This window comes from Eretmochelys imbricata, chromosome 2 (assembly GCF_965152235.1).
Source record: "Eretmochelys imbricata isolate rEreImb1 chromosome 2, rEreImb1.hap1, whole genome shotgun sequence".
Taxonomy (NCBI): Eukaryota; Metazoa; Chordata; order Testudines; family Cheloniidae; genus Eretmochelys; species Eretmochelys imbricata.
In genome coordinates, this window is record NC_135573.1 from 182,704,193 (window position 1) to 182,728,650 (window position 24,458).

At 41.9% G+C, this 24,458-nt stretch overlaps 1 protein-coding gene across 3 annotated transcripts in view; it reads left to right on the forward strand.

Annotated features, from left to right (window-relative positions):
* Positions 1–24,458, forward strand: part of PDE1C (phosphodiesterase 1C) — a 505,580-nt gene that overhangs the window by 467,439 nt on the left and 13,683 nt on the right. For all 3 annotated transcript variants that reach the window (XM_077809239.1, XM_077809240.1, XM_077809241.1), the window contains one exon: positions 23,308–23,373. In XM_077809239.1, the coding sequence (XP_077665365.1) occupies positions 23,308–23,373 (66 nt within the window). The remainder of the gene's footprint in view (positions 1–23,307; positions 23,374–24,458) is intronic.

Consider the following 24,458-nt stretch of genomic DNA (forward strand, 5'->3'; position numbering starts at 1 on the left):
AGGGGAATGTGAACCTGCAAAATCCCTTGTGACAATTCCTCCCACCCCCTGCAGAGCCTCCAACTTTGCACACTGCCTGGAGAGGTGGGGCTATGGTCCCACTGCTAGTCTACCCATTTTAGGGCAGTTTGTACCCCTAGAGGTGCATAGACAGAGTACTTCCTGCTTTCCACCAAGGAGGGAAAGTGCTCCTTGTATCTTCCCTCCACTAAGTCCAGGGACAATCAAGTCTACTCTGACATGTCCACACGGTCATATTCTGGAGCAAGATTGTGCCCTTAGAGTGAAACCAGATCACAGCCGAGGTAAATAACTGAAATAGAAAGCAGACAGAAAAGCTTCTCAAGATGGAAGGAAGAATATGGGATAGCTGCTGAAGAGATATTAGTAACGAGAAGCAACACATCTTATCTTCTCCGCCCCACCAGTAGTCAGTCTCAAGTTTGCACATCCCCTCAGATCATGGCTATTCTAAAAGATATGGAAGATCACAGGATGACTATGAGCTGCCAACATGATGCAGCTGTGAAAAAAGCTAATGCAATCCTAGGATGCATTAGGCGAGATATATCCAGTAGTGATAGGGGAGTGTTATTGCCATTATACAAGGCACTGGTGAGATGTCATCTGGAATTCTGGTCTCCCATGTTTAAGAAAGTTGAATTCAAACTGGGACAGGTGCAGAGAAGGACTACTAGGATGATCAGAGGAATGGAAAACCTACCTTATGAGAGAAGACTTAAGCAGCTAAGCTTATTTAGATACAAGAAGGCTGAGGGGAGATACAATTGTTCTCTATCAAAACATCAGAGAGATAAATACCAGGGAGCGAGAGGAGTTATTTAAGTTAAGCACCAATGCTGACACAAGAACAAATGGATATAAACTGGCCATCAATGAGTTAAGGCTTGAAATTAGATGACTGTTTCAAACCATCAGAGGAAGGAAGTTCTGGAACAGCCTTCCAAGGGGCTCTGTGTGGGTAAAAAAACCTAACTTGTTTCAAGACTGAGCTTGATAAGTTCATGGAAGGGATGCTATGATGAGACTGCCTACAATGGCATGTAAGTGATCTACAACTGCTAGCAGCAAATATCTCCAATGGCTGGTGATGGGACACTAGATGGGGAGGGCCCTGAGTTACTACAGAGAATTCTTTCCCAAGTGTCTGGCTGGTGGGTCTTGCCCACATGTTCAGGGTCTAACTGATCGCCAAATTTGGAGTTGGGAAGGAATTTTCCCCTGGGTCAGATTGGCAGAGACTCCGGGGATGGGGGAAGGGAAAGGGGATCACCTTCCTCTGCAGCATGGGGCACAGGTCACTTGCTGGTTTAAACTAGTGTAAACAGTGGATTCTCTGTAACTTGGAGTCTTTAAATCATGATTTGAGGACTTCAGTAACTCAGCCAAAGGTTATAGGTCTATTCCAGGAGTGGCTGAGTGAGGTTCTGTGGCCTGTGATGTGCAGGAGGTCAGACTAGATGAACAAGGTGGTCCCTTCTGGCCTTAAATTCTATGAGACTCTGGGCCCTAATCCTCAAAGGTGTTTTTTTCACCTAATTCCCATTGATTTCATTGGGAGTTAGGAGTCTAAATACCTTTGAGGATCTGGGCCTCTGACTGCAGCATTGATATGTCTAAGTGAAAATGTGAAACCTAGAAAGAAGAAACACTGTAACTAGGAAGCATACCGTAGTCCAATTTTAAAGGGATACTGTCCAGATTGTCAGTTGTGTTTTGCTTTGTCAGTACATACATCATCCACTGTGCTGCCGGATGGCTCTGTTCTTGTGGGCAAACATAAAGATGTTTCAGCTTATTTGGCTTGTTCAAACCAGGACTAGCTTCAACAGAGTCAATGAATGGTAGACTGTCTTTCTACAAGTTAGCTTTTTGTGCCTGGTGCTTTAATACTGCATTTAGAAGGGAGGCTCTTGTTCCACCCAAACCGAATGGGGGAAGTAAGGGAGGAATTGACTGAATCACAGTTCATTCTTCGCTTTACTCTTAGAGTGCTGCAGCTGTGTGCCATACCTTAGTCAGCACAGACTGTAAAGTCACAGTCTAGGCTCAAGAGACTATTATGTGCCATCTCCTATTCAAGGGATCCAGCTCCAGAATCTTTTGCTGACCCTTGGTTAGCCTTGGCTGTACTGGTGCATCAAACTGATGCTATTTCAAATCAGATACCAAAAAATTATTCACCCTCCTTGTGCACAGACAGCACCAGCATTCTAGCTGCCACTTGTAAAGAGCAACTCTTGAAATGCACTTTATCACATCTTTATTAACAACAGCATATTCATAAGTTATTTATTTTATCATGAAACGTATAGTAAGTTTCTGCACTGGTTTCGGTAGATTGCTGAGCAAAGTACAGGAGCTTAGGAATATGATGGTGCATTCACTGTACATTGCAATGTCAGACATTTTTGACATACTCGTTATTTTTCTCCTGTGCTATGAATTTCCAAAATGTGCTTGTAATCATGGGGGAAATATATATATATATATAATATAAACTAATCTCCCCCTCAAAAAAATGATTTTAGGTCGAATGTAATAGAAGCTGTCAGACAAATACAAGTCTCAAGATCAATGTGAACAGGCCATCAAATTATCTGAAGTCATGAATGATTTAAGGATAATTATGTGCCAAAACCAGAAATTCAGAATCTCTTCTATGCTAATACCATTTTTCCCCCTAGCAAAATCAATGTTAAAGACTTCGGTCATCAGCTAAATCAAACAGATGTTATTTAAAATCAGATACCAAATAAGTATTCAATAATTTTTCCCTCAGTGTTTATTCTCAGTTTTTCTGGCTAAACAGGACTCTGTCACCTTGAAGTTATGTTCTGTTTTCTTTAGCAAGAATTATCACTCTAAAATTTCAGATCCTTTAAAAATAAATAATGGAGATGAATTAAAACATAATATGTTGTGTTTCCTCTTTGTCTGGTTGATTTACTGTGCTGTATCTCTTGGGCCTCTTCCTTACTGTCTTTCCTGACACAACAGAAACAAGAGAGACTCACAAATGTGCAAGTTGTTCATTCGTGGTCTAAATGTTCTTTAAAAAGGCTTTCCCAATCTAACTAAAGCTGCTAAAAGAAATCTGTGAGTGTTAAAACTCCAAAGAGTCATCTAGTGGTTGGAGTAGGACACTGGGTCTCAGGACCCCTGGGTTTTATTCCTAGCTGCGAAACTTTAACCAAGTAAATATAGCTAAAATTTTCAAACTAGGGTGCCTAAAGCCAGGACCCATGTGTAAATGCATATTTAGGCACCCAATGGGGACAGATACTTCAGCACCTTTTAAAATCAGGTCACTTATTTAGGGGCTCAGTCCTGCCAGGTGTTGAGCAGTCTGGTCCTGCTCTAGTAGAGAAGTTAAATATGTGCATTAGATGAGTGTCACAACAGTATATATGAAACAGGAATATTTCATTCAAATAATAGAATAAAATTCAAATTGCTAACACAGTGGAAAATTTGGTGATGTTCCTAAATCATTGAAATGAAAGATGAGGAAAAGTTCAAATAAGTCATGTAGTCCATCACCTGGCCGTAGTTGTATTGTCCCTCTAATGCATTTTATTGCCCGGTGTAATTTTAAATGTCAATGCAATAGGAATTCCACCAGGGGGACAATTCCACAGCTTAATAGATCAGGAAGTTTGATAAACAGCCTAAATGATCTATTTTTTAATGTCATCCCATTAACACTAATTACATCTGTTAGGATATAGATATTCAGGCCTGTCCGCAAAGGCCTATACTTCAAGAATGTATGTATATGTTTATCACTTAGCAAGTTATAGAGGTACAAAACAATAATCAAAATCAGTCTGCCTGTTTATAGGCCTTCTCTCACTATGATTGTCTAAGGCCTTGTTCTTAGGCAAAGGCCTTTGGCTAAACAGCAGGGGCAGCCATAAGCTGGGAAGCGAACAGTCACATCCTCACCAGTTACACTGAAATAAGGCAGTTTTGGGCTATTAAAAAGGTGATCTAATCTATCACCTCCAGAGAAAGGGAAGAGCCTAGAAGATGTAAAGAAAACTTAGTTTGATCACATCCTGTCTGGCAAGAACTCACTTATCAATAGCTGGGGTGTGAAATCCTCATTTCCTCGTTGTTCTATTATTGTAGTCCCCATTTCCCTATTGTTTGTCTGTGTAATCTCTGTCTGGTTCTGTGATTGTTTCTGTCTGCTGTATCATTAATTTTGTTGGGTGTAAACCAATTAAGGTGGTGGGATATAATTGGTTAGATAATCATGTTACAATATGTTAGGATTGGTTAGTTAAATTTCAGTAAAATGATTGGTTAAGGTATAGCTAAGCAGAACTCAAGTTTTACTACATAGTCTGCAGTCAATCAGGAAGTGTGGGGGGGTGGAATTGGAATAATGTTTTGCTAAGGTGGGGGGAACGGGAACAGGGACACAGGCAAGGCTCTGTGGCGTCAGAGCTGGGAAAGGGGACACTGAGGAAGGAAATTGGAATCATTGCTTGCTGGAAGTTCACCCCAATAAACATTGAATTGTTTGCACCTTTGGACTTTGGGTATTGTTGCTCTCTGTTCATGCGAGAAGCACCAGGGAAGTGAGAGGGTGAAGGAATAAACCCTCTAACATCTTGGTGCCGTGACTCGGATGCATCGCTTCGGACAGGGGGGTGGAAATTGTTTCTTTTGTTTTTCAGACACTCTACAAGCAAGCTGCCACCAGCAGAAGACTAACCCAGAATACCATGGATATATGTTTTGTGGTGTTCGTCTGTGGTGTTTGTCTTGTTGCTAGCATTGTTGTGTTTCAGTGAACAGAAAAACCTCATGACGTGGGTGGGGGATGGCTTCGAAAGGCTAACCTGGGGGGGAGATGTGTATGGGAATGCAAAATGCTCAACTAGGAGGCCAGCACCTGTGTAATAGCTACTGTAGTACCTGGAATGGCAACTAAGGTGGTCTCCACAAGCCCTATGGGAATAATGAGAAGGGGAGAAGCTCACTGTGAATCAGTGCAGAGGTGTGTGAAATGGTGTAAATCCAGAGAAGATATTTGGATGTGCCCCTCCTTGATGGCCAGGGAGGAGTATATCCAATGGCCTATGGCAAGGGCTGGACAATTGGGTGTACTGTGTATGAGGTGTTTTGCTGGGAATGTACATATTACTAGGGAGCACAATTACACCAGCCCATAACCAAACTACACACTGTTATCTGGACATTGGTGCACAAATGGATCTGTGAATTTTATTGCTGTGAATAATCAAACTAGGGCATACTGCCTGATTCCGTATCAAGTGGTTAAGTTGGTTTGGACAATAACCCATTTCTCTGCGGACATTCAGTGGACTTATAATATGAACAAAAGCACGCAAAACCTGCAGGGGCAGCTTGTTGCAACTGCCAGCAACTGGACACATTAAGATCTTGGCCCTGTCGAAGGAGAAGAGGCAGAGTTTTGGTGGTGGCTCGGATGTTGGACCATACTGCAGTGGTCAGGACTCTCGGTGTTCCTGTGGATTATTTTAGCGGCTGCTGTATTGTTAAGTATACTTCTGTTACATTGCATATGAAGATAACCTATAAGTAATGTAGTAAGCACTCCCCCACCCACAGTGTACTAGACAACCCGGACCCAACCTTCTCGGGCCCACTATAATGGGAAGTCTGGAACATTAATTGGAATAGGTGTGGTATGCCTGTATGAGAGAAGGTGCAGGGCACGGTATTATCCAAGGGGCAGTGGGACAAATGGAATATCGACACCTTCCACCTTGATGCCTGGCCCTATCAGGAAATGTGTTGCCATATGTCCTATGTTTTCCACAGATATCTGGGCAGGAGGATCCCAAAAGAAAAAGGGGAAAAAAAGGAGTGGAGTGTTTGGCTATAGATATTCAGGCCTGTCTGCAAAGATCTATACTTTAAGAATTTAGGTATATGTTTATCACTTAGCAAGTTATAGAGGTACAAAACAAGAATCAAAATCAGTCTGCCCGTTTATAGGCCTTCTCTCACTATGATCATCTAAGGCCCTGGTCTTAGGCTAAGGCTTTTGGCTAAACAGCAGGGGCAGCCATAAGCTGGGAAGCGAACGGTCACATCCTCACCAGTCATACTGAAATAAGGCAGTTTTGGGCTGTTAAAAAGGTGATCCAATCTATCACCTCCAGAGAAAGGGAAGAGCCTAGAAGATGTAAAGAAAACTTAGTTTGATAGCATCCTGTCTGGCAAGAACTCACTTATCAATAGCTGGGGTGTGAAATCCTCATTTCTTCTTTGTTCTATTATTGTAGTCCCCATTTCCCTATTGTTTGTCTGTATAATCTCTGTCTGGTTCTGTGATTGTTTCTGTCTGCTGTATCATTAATTTTGTTGGGTGTAAACCAATTAAGGTGGTGGGATATAATTGGTTAGATAATCATGTTACAATATGTTAGGATTGGTTAGTTAAATTTCAGTAAAATGATTGGTTAAGGTATAGCTAAAGAGAACTCAAGTTTTACGATATAGTCTGCAGTCAATCAGAAAGTAAGGGGGGGAATTGGAATAATGTTTTGCTAAGGTGGGGGGAACGGGAACAGGGACACAGGCAAGGCTCTATGGTGTCAGAGCTGGGAAAGGGGACACTGAGGAAGGAAATTGGAATCATTGCTTGCTGGAAGTTCACCCCAATAAACATTGACTTGTTTGCACCTTCAGACTTCGGGTATTGTTGCTCTCTGTTCATGCGAGAAGGACCAGGGAAGTAAAAGGGTGAAGGAATAAGCCCTCTAAGAACATCCTCCAAACCACCCTAAATAATTCCTCTCTTTCCTTGATGTTTATACCCTTCAAATATATTGCAAATGCTACAACCTCAGATCAGACCTGTCTGATATGCAGGTGTCCAAGGGAAGACAGGACATGAGAACTCCAGACAACACAGTTCCCGCTTTAACGACAGGGTTGTACAAGACCTCAGTTTCTAAGCTGCTTTTGAGGCACTTAATTTCATCCCCTCCTAATGTATCAAAAGGCCAACTTTCTCTCCAGCTGCTTCCTCTTCCTTTGATGCGTCTCTTTGAATTCCCCCAGGTCTCTTTGATCCCTTTGGATAGCAGTAGCACATTACTAGAGCTGGTCAAATAGCATCTGTCAGATCAAAAATTCAACAAACTTGAGGACTTTTGTGGGGCAGGACGTTGTGATTCGTTCCCAGGGGTCGGCAACCTTCGGCACACAGCCCATCAGGGTAATCCATGAGACATTTTGTTTACGTTGACCGTCCACAGGCACGGCTCCCCGCAGCTCCCAGGGGCCGCGGGAAGGCTGCCAACCCCTGCACTAACCAGTCCTGTTAATTGCAAATGTTTCCCCTGTGTGTAAATAGTCACAAAATGTTTTGGATGAATAATTTTCAGATTATGGCTTATTCAGGACCTGTGTCTTTAGGTTATTTGCCATTGTGTGTGTTGCCAGAGGAGTTGTGGATGCTTAGCATTATTCCCTAGCACCCTTAGCTGGCACAAGAAAAGGCAGTGCAGTGCTCTGGAGCGAGTTGTGGCTATTCTGCCGTAGGGAGGGTTTCTGTAATGTGAGTGCTTAGGGAGACAGGAGAGAGAAAAGGTATATGTCAGGGGATGAGGTGCTCTGGTGCTCCAGGTACACTTGGATAGTGAATGCAGAATATGTTGGAGATGCAGCATAGAAACGACTTCCATGTCTTTAACTTTTGTAGTTGTTTTCATATAATTGACACAAAATGTTATATAGATAGCATAGCAAATACTTCTCTCTCTCATGGTGACATAATGCTCTTCAGAAGCATTACATGGCATGATAGCGAGGGGACTATATTTGTACATTGTAAGTATTTTTTTCCAGAACTGAACTGAACTAGAAGACAGCCACAGTCTCGTTAAAAGGAAAATCTTGGTGCAACCTTAACCACAAAGTCCCTTTTTAATCCCAATATGTCTGTAAGTCTATAAGGTGCCACAGGACTCTTTGACGCTTGTAAAGTCCCTTTATGTTTCTCATAATTATTAAGAAATTTTTATAGTTGTAATGGAATATAGGAGTGATGAAATAATCAAATATATGGAATGGGATTTTATATATAAAATCACACAGAAAGGAAAGAGCACATGATGGTGTGATGAAGTGTATGGATTTTATCAAAAGGGATGGCCACATTACTCACCCAAGACAGCCAAGTAGGTCATCCCAAAAACTGCCTGTGATGAGGTATATCAGACCCTCTGAGGTCCCCTGCTGGACGCCTCGAGGACCTGCCACACCCTGCCCCAGAAAAGGGCAGTGGAGAGGGTCCTCCAAGCTGCCTAGAGTGGCTGTGTGGGACACAGCCAATCAGGGCCCAGAAGGTCAGTATAAGAAGAGCTGCAGGGCCAGAGTAAGTTTCAGTTCTTTGCTGGAGCTATAGGAGTGTAGATGGCTGAGGGAGCTGCAGGACCTTGGCTAAGGTAGTGCTGCCAGAAGCCGGGGAGAGCGAGAAGTAGCCCTGAGCTGGTTGCAGGGACTCCATCAGGGCGAGGCCCTGAGGTAAGGGTGATGATGGCACAGGGCAATGGGGAAGTGGCCCAGGGAATTAGAGCAGCAGCACGACTTAGATAAAGGGACACAGCAGACAGCTGCTATCTTGGGGAGGGAGAAGACTTTGTCACCAAGGAGAGAGCCCTGGGGCACTGCTCTATCCTGGACCAGGGACAACTTGAGGAAGACATTACACAGGACACTAGGAGAGACCCCTGTTGGACTTGTACACAGGAAGAGGCTTTGCTTTCATTACACAAACTGACTGTGTGTGACTTGGCCAGAGGGTTGAGTCACCAAAGACACACCACAGAGAGAGAGTGAGAGAGAGAAGGCATGTGCACTTGGGCAAGGGCGGGGGGGAAGCGGAGCACTTGCAAGAGGTGAGTTTGCCCTGTTACACTGCCAATAAAATATTTGTGCCACACTGCGTTATCATGTGTTCTGTATTTGCAGGGGGAAAATGTTAAAAATATTTTAGATTTTAAAATGTCAGGCCCAACTGTGTCATGTAGACACAGCACTGCTTTGGGAGGAGGTGTGGAGTTGCATCAACCAAGTACAGTAGTCGCTCTGGGAGGTACTGTTCCTGGAATAAGCGTAATACTTTCCAAAGTTCTGGGGGGCAGGCACCCAGCTGGTACAGAGAGAGTCAGAGCTGTCAGATCTTCAGACATTAATTACTATTGGTTGGATCCTTGGATGGTGTAAATTGGCGTAGTTCCTTTGACTTCAGTTGGGCTACTCCGACTTATCCCAGCTGAGGATCTGGCTTAATGAGTCACACATAGCAGGCTTAGGTTTTTCAATCAGTTTAAACTCTCACCCCAACTCTGAATGACTGAGATTCTGTTCCTGTGCCTTACTGGGTAGCAGATTGCTAAAGTTTCAATTAGACAGGCATAATTACTACCAACTGCTTCAAGTTCTAATTCTTGTAAGCTCAAGGACTTGTAGACATTTGTTTTGTCAAAAAGAGGGAGGCGAAATAGGGAAGATTAATCACTGGTTTTCTATGATCAGCAACCAGCCTCATAGTTGTAAAGATATATTTATATTTTGCACAGTAGTGCGTAAGGCAGTGAGATTGATGTATCATAGTATATGTGGATTTCAATATGTTATCCAAAACAGTCACATAAGAAACTTGTAAATAACCAGTTAAATGCACACTAGTTGAAAATACTATAGTATAAATTATTAATAATTGTATGTTCTGTACCAATTTGCAATCTAAGACCTGCAAGGGGTACTGTTATAAAGTGGAGTACAACAGGAGTCGCTGTTAAGAACCATGCATTTGGATATTTGTGGTAGTGATCACGAGACAGGTCTAAAGTCAGCATTGACAAAATATAAATTTGACAGCAACCCTGGAGGGGTACGCATATACACATACATACTTGAGATCATTACATGAAATACATGCCTAGACATTACTTAAAGCCTTACCAGATATAGAATGGTATATATTTCTTTTTCACTTATCTGCAGTAATATGTGCTAATTTTGTGGTGAACCCAGTTTGGGTATACGTTAGTGAAATGAAAATGAGCCTTAATCCTACTCAGGGCTAAAGTTGTGTTAAAATTCCACATTATGGTAAGGAACCCTTTTTGTACCCAAAGAGAAATCCAGCTAGAAGGCAAACACATTTTCTGCACCAAAGAGCATCCTTCTGAAAGCAAAACAATTAAACGATTAGAGTTTTATACTGCATTTTAGGCAAGTACAGAACTAGAATTTTCTTGTTGGTACAGCTGGTAATGTGGTGGATGGGAGTGAAAGGCAATCTGTGCTCCATTTGCCCATAGAGAACTTTCAAAGTCTGGGGAAAATGTATTTCTTTCCTTTCCATTAGCAGGAAAGGAAGGATGCTCTTGTGATTAAGGTATGGCATAGGAATGGGAGATGGGACACTTGGTTTTACTTGCAGCTCTGCTATAGAAGTCGCTATGTGACCATAGCCAAATAATTTAGGGCCTGATATTGAGACATGCTGAGCACCCACAGCTGTCATTTACTTGCAGTTAGGAGTGCTCAGGATTTCTGCAAAAGGATACCATTAACCACTGGTGCTTCAGTATCTCCTCTTTAATATTGGGCTAATGATATGACCTCACAACAGCCCTGTGAGAACTGTTAATGTTTGCAAATCAGCTGAGCTCCTTAGATGGGAGGCATAAGAAAAGTATAAATTACTTGACGTTGTTAGATTTTCTACTTATTAGAGCTGAGAATGTTTAATGAAATTAAAATAAAACCAGTGAAATCCAGTGAGTCTAACTCTCAATGTTATAATCATCTTGGCAGATAGGATACCATGTGCAAATTTTTTGAATCATTGCAGCAATTTACAGATGAGCATTATATAACACAAAATCCCTCTGCTGAGTGTACAATAAAAGAGGCAAATCTGTGGGCAGACAATGCTGTACAATCACTGCTGTGTTTTATGTATTCAGCAGATACAATATTATTCATCTTAGATGTAGTTAAGAAATCAGACCTATGCTGCAAATCCCACGCTCCTTGCCCAAAGGAAAAGCTGTCATCTTTATGGAGACAGACCAGACTGGCTTCAGAAAGTGGCAGAAAGAGATTTGTGACATAGTCACTTCTGAGGCATACAAAGGATTATAAATCAATTCATTGTTACTTGAGATGGGTTAGGTAGCATGAACTATCCAACCCCTCAGCAGCAACTAGTTGATATGAGTGGGTGATAGAACATGGGTGGCTAAGCAGAGGTGCCAAAGATATTCACAAGAACATAATGGTTTCAGAACTGGTTTGACCCCTTTCTAATCAAAGTACAGTTTTCAAGTTTATAAATTTTCAGGAGGACTGGGGGGGGGGGGGGAGGAAGGGATTGTTTGCTCTGAATACAGTGGTTTCTTTTTCCTGGAAATAATGAAAAATGCCTCTTCCTTTAGCAGAGCATCTTCCTTGTGGAGATCTATTCAGTGTGAAGATTTGACAATGGAGTTAGTGTCATGGATTAATGTAGTCCAATATACTTTACTTTTGAATCTTGGAGATATTATTTGCCAAGCTAGCTATTGTCGCTTTTAACTGATCATCTGGGATCTCTGAGATAGTAAAATCTGTGGCTTTGTCTGTTATCACTATTGAAGACAAATATAAAATTCAAATTTAAATGGATCTTAGCTTATAGCTGAAGTACCAATGTCTTTGCCTTGAAAGAACAAGTCTTAAAGGACTTGTTCGTGTGCATTTTGCTTGCCATAAATTCACAGCACAATAGGTACTGCTGCTATTGTGTCATGAATGAAGTCTATGTTAACTAGATCCTGATACTGGAAGGTTTTATTTCTCTTCCATTTGCAAACTAGTGATTTCAGTAACATCTCCTTTGGATTTATCTTAATTTGGGCATAAATGTCATGCTGATTGTTTTGACCTTACTCACCCTATAATTGGGTCAATCTTAAACACCCAGCTCTGCTTACACCCCATAATCTTTGTCCATTGCCTTTGCTTTTCCTGATCTGTGTATCTTGACCAGAGACTGCAAATATCCTGTATTATGTGGTGCTGTGAGCAAATATCTCCTAGAGATTTGAACATGACCACCAAAGTCTCTCTCACTTGTGATCTGATCTGAGCTAGTACTTCAAATTCGCTATGTCGGACTGGTGTTCCATTTACTGTGAATTCAACAAGTACATGAACTTTGTGGTTGTGCACTGAGCTGCCTTACCACTAGCCATTGTTTCTTTGTGACAGAGCCATTTAGAAGAGAGGATCTGTTTTTTCGTTTGGAGTGTACTTTTCTTTACCCAAAATACAAGTACAGGGTTGCCCATTTTTAGTGTCAAAGAGATGCTGAAAGGCTGGGAAGCAAGGGTGGTTGAGTGCCCTGTACCAAAGACTAATACAACCTGCCTGTCAAAACACGCCAAGCTCTTGAGCTGATCCCACTAAAATCAGTGTTTAAATTTCCATTGGCTAAGGCGGGAAGACAATTGGGTCTGTGTAGGAAAGAGTTACTTTCAAACCAAGTGCACAAGAGGGTTTAGCTATTGAGCATTTTATGGTCTTTGTGAGATCAAACAAAGCCATGATATTTGGCAGGAATGAGCATGTCTAAACTGATACCTTTTTTTTCCCCCTCCTTTCCCAGCTTTCCCACTCCTTTGACACTTGGGGGAAAAGGCAGCATTGACACGTTTCTTTTTCTTTTTTTTCCAGATACAGAAGAGTAAAAAAAAAATATATTAAAAAAGAGACTGCAAATTTTTCATCATTTTAGCTGAGCTTCTTCATTCCTCTCCTCCTCCTCCTTCCGCAAAGACCAGTTTCTGGGGAAGGCGTTACACAGCTTTCAAAACAATCCTCCTCCCACTGGCTACTTCACAGTTAATGACTCTGGGGTTTGGGTGTGTGTGTTCACTTTTTTCCCAGTGTGTGTGTAGTTTCTTTTTTAAAATTCTCTGGGGGTTTTTTGTTAACAAAATTCCACTTTCTGGACAGGCAAAGCAAATAAATGAGGATTCTCCTCAGAAGCCATTGCTTCCCTAGGCTAAAGCCCTAGCTTGTGAAAGACACGCTAGGGTGGTGAAACAGAAAATTGGAATGTGTGGAAAGGGGCTTCAAATTACTCTGCTTTTGTACTATTGTTTCCATCTGCTAGGCAGAGAATTTGATACCAGTTTTAGCATCAATTCACAGGATTTTGTTTATGAAGGTGGTGAACTGTTAAATTCATAAACTTCTCACTAGGACTTAGTACTGTTACACAGCTTTTCCAGCACTCTATGATGATGGATTTTTTTATTTATCCTGTGGGCAAATTCATTTAATCTTCGATTTATTTTGTGTACTTTCCTTATTTTGTTTTAGTAGTGACTCACAAATAGAGTGTTTGCTCAGGGCTGTTGCCCACTAAAACTCTGAGGAATGTACTCTTTGTTTTGTCTTCCATAACTAGTCATTACAATTAATGATCTGTTTCTCACATCTGTTTCTTAGATACCTGTAACCACTGTTTACGTGACCTAGAAGTACTGAGAGAAGGCAGGCATTAGGAAGTCAGATGGATCAATTCCTCCTTTCATCTTAGTGTGACATTTCTTTAATCAATGATTGAATGGATGGGTCAAAGGAAAAGAAAAATATAGTTGGAAAAGGATATACCACTGGAGTGAAGTAGGCCCATAAACTTTAAAGGTGACATGTTCAAAACTAACTCAGGCCCTGATTCAGGAAAGTGTTGCTGTTCATGAAAGCATTAAACATGTGCTTAAATGCTGTCCTGGATTAGGGCCCCAAGATGGATCCAGTTCAATATAACTTGATTTCACCTGTCCATGTGAAATTCAACATACAAACATACACATATAGAGTTGGTTTTTCATTGTTTTAGTCAGTGTATAGTTTTGCCCTGTTCACATGCATATTTTACTATGAGTTAGACTCCTTTCATGCTACTTTAGAGAATGTGGAAAACACTGGCCTCAGGAGGAAAATAAACCCATCTGTATTCCATTTCCATGTTCAAAGCACAAAACTTTGTTCTACCACCAGCCTATATTAGATAAAAGACCCACAGCTCCTGTTCAAAATGCATATGAACAGGGATGAGCATGTTTAAGATGGCAGTAGGAAATATTGCCATACCTGTATTGGCCTCACCTGCCACTAGCAGCAGTGGGGCTAATCCATGTTCAGATTTTGAACATGAACATCCCATAGCTCAGGAATGTTTGTATCCAGGATTTTGGTTCAACCCACTCCGCAAAATTCAGATTCCCATCTGAGTTTTTACTTCAGACACCAACCTTTGAGTTTGTTCAGATATAGGGGTTTAGTTGGGGTCCATCTCATGCTTAGTAAAATATTTTCCCTTGGGAGAAATATAAAAGTAACTGCTGTTAGCATACAGTATATTGTAAATTCTCCAGCTGTCTTCTCTATATTGGTTCCCTTAAAGAAAGTAAAGGAACACACAATATTCTAATTCCTTAGAACTGCTTCTGTAACTGCTCCACACCCAGAACCCCCATCAGCTTCAATGGAAGTTCCACACACATAGGACCTGTAGAATTTGGCCCGTAGGCCCAGATACACAAAGGTACTAAAGCTCCTAACTTTCATTAAAATCAGTGGACGTTAGCAGCCGAAATACCTTTTGTGGATCGGTGTCTTGGTCTTTATTGGGACATTGACAAGATATAAATAATACTGCATTGCTGACCCAGTCCTTACTCCCACTGGGGTTTAACTTGAATACGGTCTGAGCCAGCACATATTTTAAAAAAAAGTTATCCCTACCTAGTTTACAGTGACTAGAAATTCTTTAGACTATTAAAACTGAAATAATTTTGAAAATAAAATTGATCTTCAGCTCTTTGTGTTTTTGACAACACACTCTGTTTGGACAATGAAACAAAACTACGGTCAGCCATTTCTTGGTTCTCACGCAAGAGCACTTTAGCGCAACTTCAGGCTGGAGGTTTAATGGTGAGAGTGACAAACTACCCAGGGAAGTGATGGATTCTCCATTTCTTGAGGTTTTGAGATGAAAACTGGATGCCTTTCTGAAAGCTATGCTTTAGTCATACACCAGTTATTGGGCTCAATGTACAGATAACTGGGTGAAACCAAATGGCCTGTGATAAACAGGAGGTCAGAACAGATGTTCTAATGGTCCCTTCTGGCCTTATAATTCTACTAATATAGAGCAGCAGTATGTTAACATTTAAAAATATTTTTGACATTTTAAAAAAGTCATTAAATCACTTCTAGACGACTCCAGGGCCTTTTGTAAAAAACAAAAAACCCTGAACTGTAGATGTTGAAAGACTGCGAAGAGTGGTGTAGATGGAAGAATCTACCCCTGTGGTTCTCTTTGCAGGTTCAGGTCCTAAACCACTACAGGAACTCCTCACTTAAAGTCGTCCCAGTTGACGTTGTTACATTGCTGATCAATTAGGGAACATGCTCATTTAAAGTTGTGCAATGCTCCCTTCTAACATCTTTTGGCAGCTGCCAGCTTTGTTCACTGCTTGCAGGAAGAGCAACCCGTTGCAGCTAGCTGGTGGGTGGCTGGAACCTGGGTGGACCGGCAGCTCCCCGCTCCCCTAAGTTCCCTGTGCAGCAGCTGCTCAGCAGGCTACCAATTGCCAGCAGTTCAGCTGTCCCTCCCACCACTGCTGTCTGCTGCTCCTGCCCTCTGCCTTCGAGCTGCTGCCCGAGACTCCTGCTTGCTGGGGGCGGGGGAGAAGAGGGGGGCTAATGTCAGGGTGTCCCCCTCCCCGCTGCTCCTGCATCCCACTTTCCCCATCTTCTATAGAGCAGGGGGGGACACAGACAGAGGGAGCTGCAGTCAGATCTCGGCTTGCTGATCTAATTAACAAGGCAGTGTACTTCTGACCCCATTCTTCATACTTAAAGGGGAAATGTGTATCTCTGACTCTCAAACACACATGCACACAGGGTGTGTCTCCTTCTGCCCTCCCTCCTTTCCTGCTGCCTTGTAGAGTGAGAGTTAACCCTTGAGTTAATTGGGCTCAGCCAATTGCTAGTTCATCATTTAGCAGTAAGGCATTCCCTGGGAAATATCCCACCCTCTGACTCCTCCACCTCAACCAAGCTTCACAATCATCATCACTGTGTACCAGTATTAAATTGTTTGTTTAAAACTTATAGCTAGTGTGTGTGTATATATATGCATAGGTATGTGTATAAATGTGTGTGTATATATATAAAAATAGTCTTTTGTCTGGTGAAAAAAATTTCCCTGGAACCTAACCCCCTCATTTGCATGATTTCTTATGGGGAAATTGGATTCGCTTGACATTGTTTCGCTTAAAGTCGCATTTTTCAGGAACATAACGACAACGTTAAGTGAGGCGTTCCTGTACACTTGATGGTATCTCTCAAATTAACCATCTCCCTGAAGTGCTTAATAGTGTTGTACTAGCACTTTGAGAACCAAGAAATGATGTCTCTAAACATCTCCCAGGGGAACTAGAGAGCCGTTACGGTGTGCTTATATAACAAATTTGCAGAACTGTCTCCTATTCTGTTTCACAAAAGTTGTCTGTGAGTGCATGAAACTGAATGAATGGCTCTTTACACAATTCAGTTCAATTAAATACATGTCCTCAGTGGGTAAAACATGATGATAAATATCTGTTCTTAATTCGTTATCTTCCATTCAGCTTCTCCCTTTGTGTGAGGGAAACAAAGCTGTAGATGCCTTATTTCTGCTTGTCTGTTAAAAGAGACAAAGACGAAGCTACAAATATTGAAAATACAAGGCCCGTGCTGCAGGCCTGAGTCACTTCTGTGGGAGTCACATGCATGTAAGCACAACCATGGGGGATGGATGGGGAGGTTACGGCTTGAGACCTGGATTTGGAAGTCAACCTGTGCACTAAAATGACCCACTTCAACCTTTCAGATGAGAGTGCTGGTCAGATCTCTCACAGAGTACCACCTTGCTGGATGACCAGACCAAAAACTGTCTCTGAATCTGTGAAAGCAAATCTAGGCAGCTTACATCCGATAAGTAGGGAGAGATTTCCTTGGGGGCCCCTGCTAGCTTGTCCATATGTAGACTTTTCGAAGGGACTGGGTCTTCAGCAAACCGGCGTAACTCGGTCCACATAATTACATGCTGCGTGCGCTTCTGCCTACCAAAGGCCCGAGCTGCCCCTTGAGGAACGTCAGCAGATTTTATTTGCAAGTCACAATTTACTTACTTTTTTTTTTTAAAGTGTAAATGTTCCCAATTCTGTTCTCGAGCCATGATTTAGTTGATGAGGAAACTGGACCTGTCTCTGACAATGTGCACAGGTAATTCGGAGTAGGCAGGGTCAGCTGTCAAAACAAACAATTTTGGTGCAGCATTTAAAAGCACATGGTCGAATGCTTATATCCACTACTTGACCAGCTTTAAACATGAACTGCACAGCTTTTCATTAAGGACGTGAGCTCCGGTTTTTCTGCTTTTTCCTTATAAATAATGCCATTTGGTGTTAATGATGTTATCCACAGTCGCAAGAGAAACCGAGATGCCTGGCTCCGGGGCTTGGTGCGTAAAAACTCTTGCAATTTCAGATTTTAAAATATTTTAGACTAGTCACAATTTCAACACTGTCTCTTTAAATAAAGAGGCATCAGTTTACGTTTACGTTTAGGTGCTAGTGCTGTTCTGTCCTGTAGCAGGGGAAACCCAAGACGTTATTTTTAATTGTTCTGTTTTCAATACCCATTGATTTGTAGCTGGGAGTGTATTTTCAAAAGGGTCTCAGTGCAGCCTCTTTTGTGCTTGTGAGGAAAAAAAAACTGACATGCAATTTTTGAAAAAGGCCACCTGAACATACATACACTAGAATTTACACATGCAAAGCTTGTTTGTGCTCAACTTGTGTGCAAATGAGGTTTGGAATGGGTAGGTTTTATTATTTGTGCGTACAGCTGATCATGGGCAAATTCTGTATGAAGAAAGTTGCATGAAAATCATTTGCAAAGAGTTTAAATTTTAGCTCATGGAGTGTACACGCAAATTCTACAACTGATTTCAGATCTGCTTTTTAATTAAAAAAAAAAATCGGTATACCTTTAAACATTGATAGAAACTGAATGAGAGTTCCTTCCCGGCTAAGGGCCATAGCCTCAACTGGGGAAAATCAGTGCATCTTCATGGAGTTTCCCTAAATATCTAATTATTTGGCCCTGTTCTCATCACACTTGCATGAGTTTCATACTGGTGTAACTCCTACGACCTCAGTGGTGTTTCTCCTGATTATCACCAATGTCTGATCAACAGGAGTGTCAGGTCCATTTATTTATTTTATTTTTATCCACCACTTCATCATCAAATAAGCAAACACAAAACAATAGCCCTCTATTTTCCATCTGCATACCCAATACCAGTCTTCAGCTGTGCATGTGAGATTTTTGAATAATGAAGCGTGGGAGAGGGGGCCCAAATGAGAGAACTTGATAGGAAAAGCATACTTTACTTTCAGACTTCTAAGGCTCCAATCCTGCTCCCAGTGAAGTCAATGATACTTTGTCCATTTACTTCAATTAATATTCCCCACCATGGGCTCAGATCAAGTGCAGTGTCAATTTAATATCTGAAACATCTTCTCTCAGGGGATGATTATCCTGCTCTTGCAGGTAGGGGGGGTTTGGTGATTAGGTCTTTTCCATCTCTGATCACTGTGGTCCAAGCTATAAGCAAATCATTTGATCACGTTATTTGCCATTAAAACAGCAAAGCAGGCACTTTTGTTTCTGGTTTCTCAGATTTTTTACTCCTCCTTCCCTGCATGTTGTTTTTTTCTTTTTCTCACAGCAAATATAGTGTGAGATTTCTCACTGGCAACAAAGCAGAACTGTGACTCTTCATCCTCTGTCTCACATACAAGTACACAAACACATGACAGTACACACGTACAGGCTCCACAATACACTGTTGGCACTTTGTATTCCTTTTATTTCATTAGCGTGCGTATATAAGGCCTGTTGTGTACTCATCTTTGCCCGGTTCTAGAAGCCATCCTGTGGTAGGAGGATGTGTATATATAATCTCATCATCTTTGCTGGGTGATTGTAGGAGTGCATATATAAAACAATCAATTATGGCCATAGGTGTTGGGCAGTGATAAATCCTAGTGGCAGAGTGACCATTTTCCTTTTCTTCTGGCTTGGATGATATTTTTATACAATTTTATATACACTTTTTTTAAATATTTGCTATTTTTATTTGTAGGGTTCTGATTGGGTTTTACCAGAACTTCTGGTCGTCTGCAGGCCCAGATTCTCTCATTAAGATTTCTCGCTCTTCCCTTTTCCCCCTCCGTAGACAAAAGCCATTGCATTTGCAACATCAGCTTAGAGCAACAAAAAAAAATAAAACAACGCATTGGGCCCAAACATGTCAGCGGTTGCACTGAAACTGATGGCAGTTGCGCACAAGCTCTGTTCAGTTCCACTAGCATCCCCATTGGGAACTGGCATTAAAGTGTAAATGAGAACATATATACAGCATGCTAAATGCCGGGTGATTCAATCTGAAGCCCCCATATATAATGGTAGTGGTGCCCTCCTTCAGTGTGGTGGGCATTGCTTGCTCCACAATGGATTTAAATAATAAGGAAAAAATCAGTCTTTCTTTCTATGATGCTACTTGTGAAGCAGCTTAGATCAGTAGGAAGTTACAGCAGACGCACAAAGTAGTACACTGACTACCTTCTGCAGGAAGGAAGTCTGTAAGTTACCAGTTTACATGTAAGGCTATATTTCATTGCTCTCACATTACATTTGTAGCAATGGGTCCTGATGAATCTAGAGAACGTTCAATCTGTTTTTTTTTGGGGGGGGGAATGTGGAAATTAACCAAAATGCAAGGATTCATTTCATAATCTTTTCTCAGCTGACGTTGTGCAGGGAGTCCTATATATAAAGCTGAACATACACTTTAGACTATCTTTATATTAGCAGAAATTATAATGGAGATGTCTTGTTGAACGGAAGTAATATAAGTAGTATACACCTGTAATCCAGAGCCTTTTTCAGGCAGGCAGGAGTCAGGTTGCTATATGTGTTTTGCATCAAGCAATTAGAAAACAAATCAAAATCCATTTTAAAGCAACAGTTAAACACAAGTTTGTTGGAGAAAAACCTCTTTGCTTTGTTCAGACTTTACAATAAATATTGTTTTAAATTCTTCTCAGCAGAGTTGAGAACACTTACCATTACATGGGCACAATTCCTTTCAGTTTTGCATTTTTTGTTAAGCTCCCTATTTGAAAGAAGAGGCTTGTAGTCTCTAAATGTATAAAACACTTTTCCAGCATTCCAGTTTTTCTGTAAATGAGTACATGTATGTCCATCCTATTACCAAATAAAGTCAATGAGGTCTCCACTTCATTTGAATTTGAATGGGGGAAGGGTTGGTTTGTTCAGTCACTTTTTATATCTGCCGCACACATGGAGCTCTGCACTGTCTCTTTGCAGAATAACAAAACTCAACACTGGTGTTCTACTTTTCATGTTGAAAGCACTATCTGGACATTAATTATTCATCAGAACCCCTATGAAAAAGATGGGTAGGTGGTACAGGCCCCATTTTACAGCTAGGGAAACAGACAGAATGTAGAGGTAATTTGCCCAAGGCCGCATACGTGAGTTGGTGTTGGATTTGGGATTAGAATTTAGGACTTCTTGACAGCTAAACCCGTCCCATTCCACCAGGCAACACTGTCAGAAGTGTGTGTGTGTGTGGGGGGGGGGGTGTCTTTCTCTGCATTTAAACAATATTTTGTGTCTAAAGGTCAGAACTATATATTTGTATGTGCATGTATTTAGTGTGAGTTTATCTATTTTATATATACTATGTGAGAGATGGGCCTGAACTCTGGATTATTACACATTTTTGGGACATTTGGATCATATTCTAGAGCCAGATTTTTATGACGGGGCTTAAACCAAAAAGCAGGCTTAGGGGAAATCCAGATTTAGATCCCAGGTTTCCAAACACACCTACCTGCCAGTTTGTCTCTACTCATGTCTGTCTTCCAATAACAAAACCTTTTGTTTCAAATAACAATTCTGTTCACCTGAGTGACATCCAAATGCCGTCTTCATCCTCGATTATATGTAGGGTTGCCAGGTGTCTGGTTTTTTACTGGAATGCCTGGTCGAAAAGGGACCCTGGTGGCTCCAGTCAGCACTGCTGGTTGGGGTCGCTAAAAGGCAAGTCAGCAGCGCAGCGGGGCTAAGGCAGGCTCCCTGCCTGCTCTGGCTCCTAGGCGCAGGGGCGGCCACGTGGAGTTTGCGCGCTGTCCCCACCCTCCCTCCTAAACCCCTCCTGAACCCCTCATTTCTGGCACCACCCCAGAGCACGCACCCTGAGCCGAGCTCTCACTGCATCCCAACCCCTTGCCCCAACCCAGTGAAAGTGAGTGAGGGTGGGGAGCATAAGTGACAGAAGGAGGGGGGATGGAGTGAGTGGGGGTGGGGCCTTGGAGAAGGAGCAAGCAGGGCAGCGGGTGGGGCAAGTATGTTCGGTTTTGTGCGATTAGACAGTTGGCAACCCTAGTTACACACGCCTTATGTTTAAATGGGAATGTAAATGAATAGATTTCACAATAATTCACTCCCCTCTCTGCAAGCAGATAAATCCCTTGTTCATGAGGTTTATTGAAGATTAAGGGGAAACTTTTGTGAGATCCCCTTGTTACAATGTTAGAGCACATCATAGCATTACATATGCACATTTTGTTTATTTAAGTTTGAACACATAAAACACCTATTCCAAGGGTTTAATCTGTTTTGACAGATTATTTAAATTACAGTCTCTAAAGAAACAGCACAGCAGAACCCACCAAAATGTCACACCCCCACATAATGACCGGCTACTCTCAAAAGCCTGCTTAAAGAGAGAATTTTGAAATATATCTTGAAAGTCCTCAAAATCAGGCTCTTTCAGACCAATGGGGTGTGAATGCCAAAGTCAAGGGGCTCTCACAGAGAAAGCACTGCGAGTAGTTCACTGTCTACGAAAGCAATCAAGCTCAGCTGTGTCCATTGACCACAGTTGCCTCAATGCTGTACTGGGAAAGAAGCAATCGCTCAGACAGGCAGGCCCCAAGCCCTTTAAAGCTTTTTAGCTTAAAACCAACCCTTTTCACTCCACCTGGAAATCCAGTGCCAATCTCCGTGCACTGGACTCCTCTGTTCATATCGTGCTTACACATCCATAAACTCCAGCTATGAATACAACTACATTTACTCACCGTGGGCCAGGTTCTGATACCCTTACTGCTGTTAAATGTTATCCACATGTACTCACCAGGACTATTTGTGACACGAGTAAGGGGCAGAGGCTTGCTCTGAGAATGTGGCTACCTTTTTTTTTCTTTCTTTTAGTCCCCTTTCTAAAGATCTTGTCAGCCTTTCTCTTTTTAATACAATGAGACTTGTGATCATCAGTGCTGGAGAGAGACTTCCGCCATTTCTCCTTAATGGAGGATATACAGTTCATGACTGTCCACTAAGAGGTTGTGGGGCTTTTCTTTTCTTATTTTTAATAAGGTCAACATGTCTCTCAAGCACATGGTCATTTTTATTGATTTTCATGAGGGCACAATAGGTATCAATTGATCTTGTTAAATTCTGGTTGTCTGTTGCTTTTATCAGACTCTCAGCACTTTGCCTAAACTCCTTCAGGTAGAGAGGAAGCCAGCCCACAAGTTTCAGTACCTATTGTCGTCCAGGCCTTTGGCTGACCCATTATAGAGGCCAGCTGTGAAGTTCAGATCCAAATACAAAGTTTCCGGGTGTTTTGGGGGCTGATCTCCACTTGCAATATTTTAGATTCCCTTCTTTGGAATAAATGTATAATGGAATGACTATTAAAAAACAGGTCAAAAATACGGAGGAGGATGCCATCAACAAAAATCATTTATCTCCCCCTCCTCCCCCCCCCCCCATGTCCTGCCAAAAAGGTTGAACAGAAGCACGTGAAGAGGTGTTCGCTGTTGGCTCCTCTAAGATCAAAAGAGCCAAAGAAGGCTGCTCAAACAAAGGAAAGTAGCCTGGTTTTGTAAGGAAGTTAGCTCCCCCCACATTACTAAAGCTGCCAAGGACCAGCTGAGAAGACATGACAGAAAGAAGCTGACAGTATCGAGTGGAGGTGGTAGTATAAAAAGCATTTGCGCAAAGGCAGGCCTGCAGCTCGCTCATCGCTTCTGTGACAATTCTTTCTTTTTAAAGGTTCAAAGCGACATTCAAATGAGGCACCAGGCACAGGTTCCATGACAAGCCGCCTTACGTTGCCAGGTCAGTAGGTACCTCCATGCCCAAATGTGTTTGTATCATGCATAGCCACACAAATAGGTAATCAGGAGGGTTTTTGTCTTTTCAAATGGTAATTCCTCCAAGAATTAACTGTGACCCTAGTGGGTAGGACTTAACTCAAAAATTCACTTCTGTCCTGAGATTTCGATTGAATGGACCATGTGTGAACTTAAAAAAATAGTTTATGTTTTGTGGATTGCTTTGCACAAATTATTTTAGTCTGCTGAATGTGGTAAGAAAAACGGGCTTCGTTCTTGTCACCCACATAGAGGAGTAGAAGAGAAGTCATACATTTGTTCGGTGAATCACAGGGCAGCTGTTTTTCAGTTCTCTCTCCCCCCAAGTCCCTGCTGTCTTTGATATGTTCAAGATACCATCCTCCACAGGCCCTTTATCTCTGTGTCTCACAATTTCACACAGAAGGAAGGAGGGCAATAAGGGAAAACAATATGAAATGGTGACTCAGAATGACTCAGCATGGTTGGGGTAGTAAGGACATACACCTTTGGACGATATTGGATGAGTGCACAGGTAAATTCATATTGAATCACCTGGAGCGTGGCTCCAAAAAAAAAAAAAAAAAAAAAGAGAGGCCAAGGAAAGCCGTTCACGTCTGATTTGGAAAGGCATTGAAGAATTAGTGATGCTGTTCATTTTTTGAGGCCTACCTGGGGTGGAAATGGAGGTATTCAAGGTACAATACAGCTCTGCATATGGACATCAATATGCAATAGTACATCACTGTGTGACTGACATCTTCATGCTGGCCGTGGCATGACATAATTTCACCTGTTAAAATAGCAGCCCAGTCAGATGACTTTTCTTCGAGGTACCACCCAGTGTAAGCTGTACAGATCACTGTACCTCAGTAACACGATGGAGAGAGACTGGAAAATGTTAATTTTCTCAGATGAAGCAGCACACGCTTTGAAGCCCCATGCGCAACTGTGACCTCTAACAAATATGGACCATCACTGAAAGTAAAACATAAGAAACTGGTCACACCACTCCTCTGAAGACCTTTGTCACGTACGTTGCCTGAAGTGATTCCTGAATAGAAGGTACGG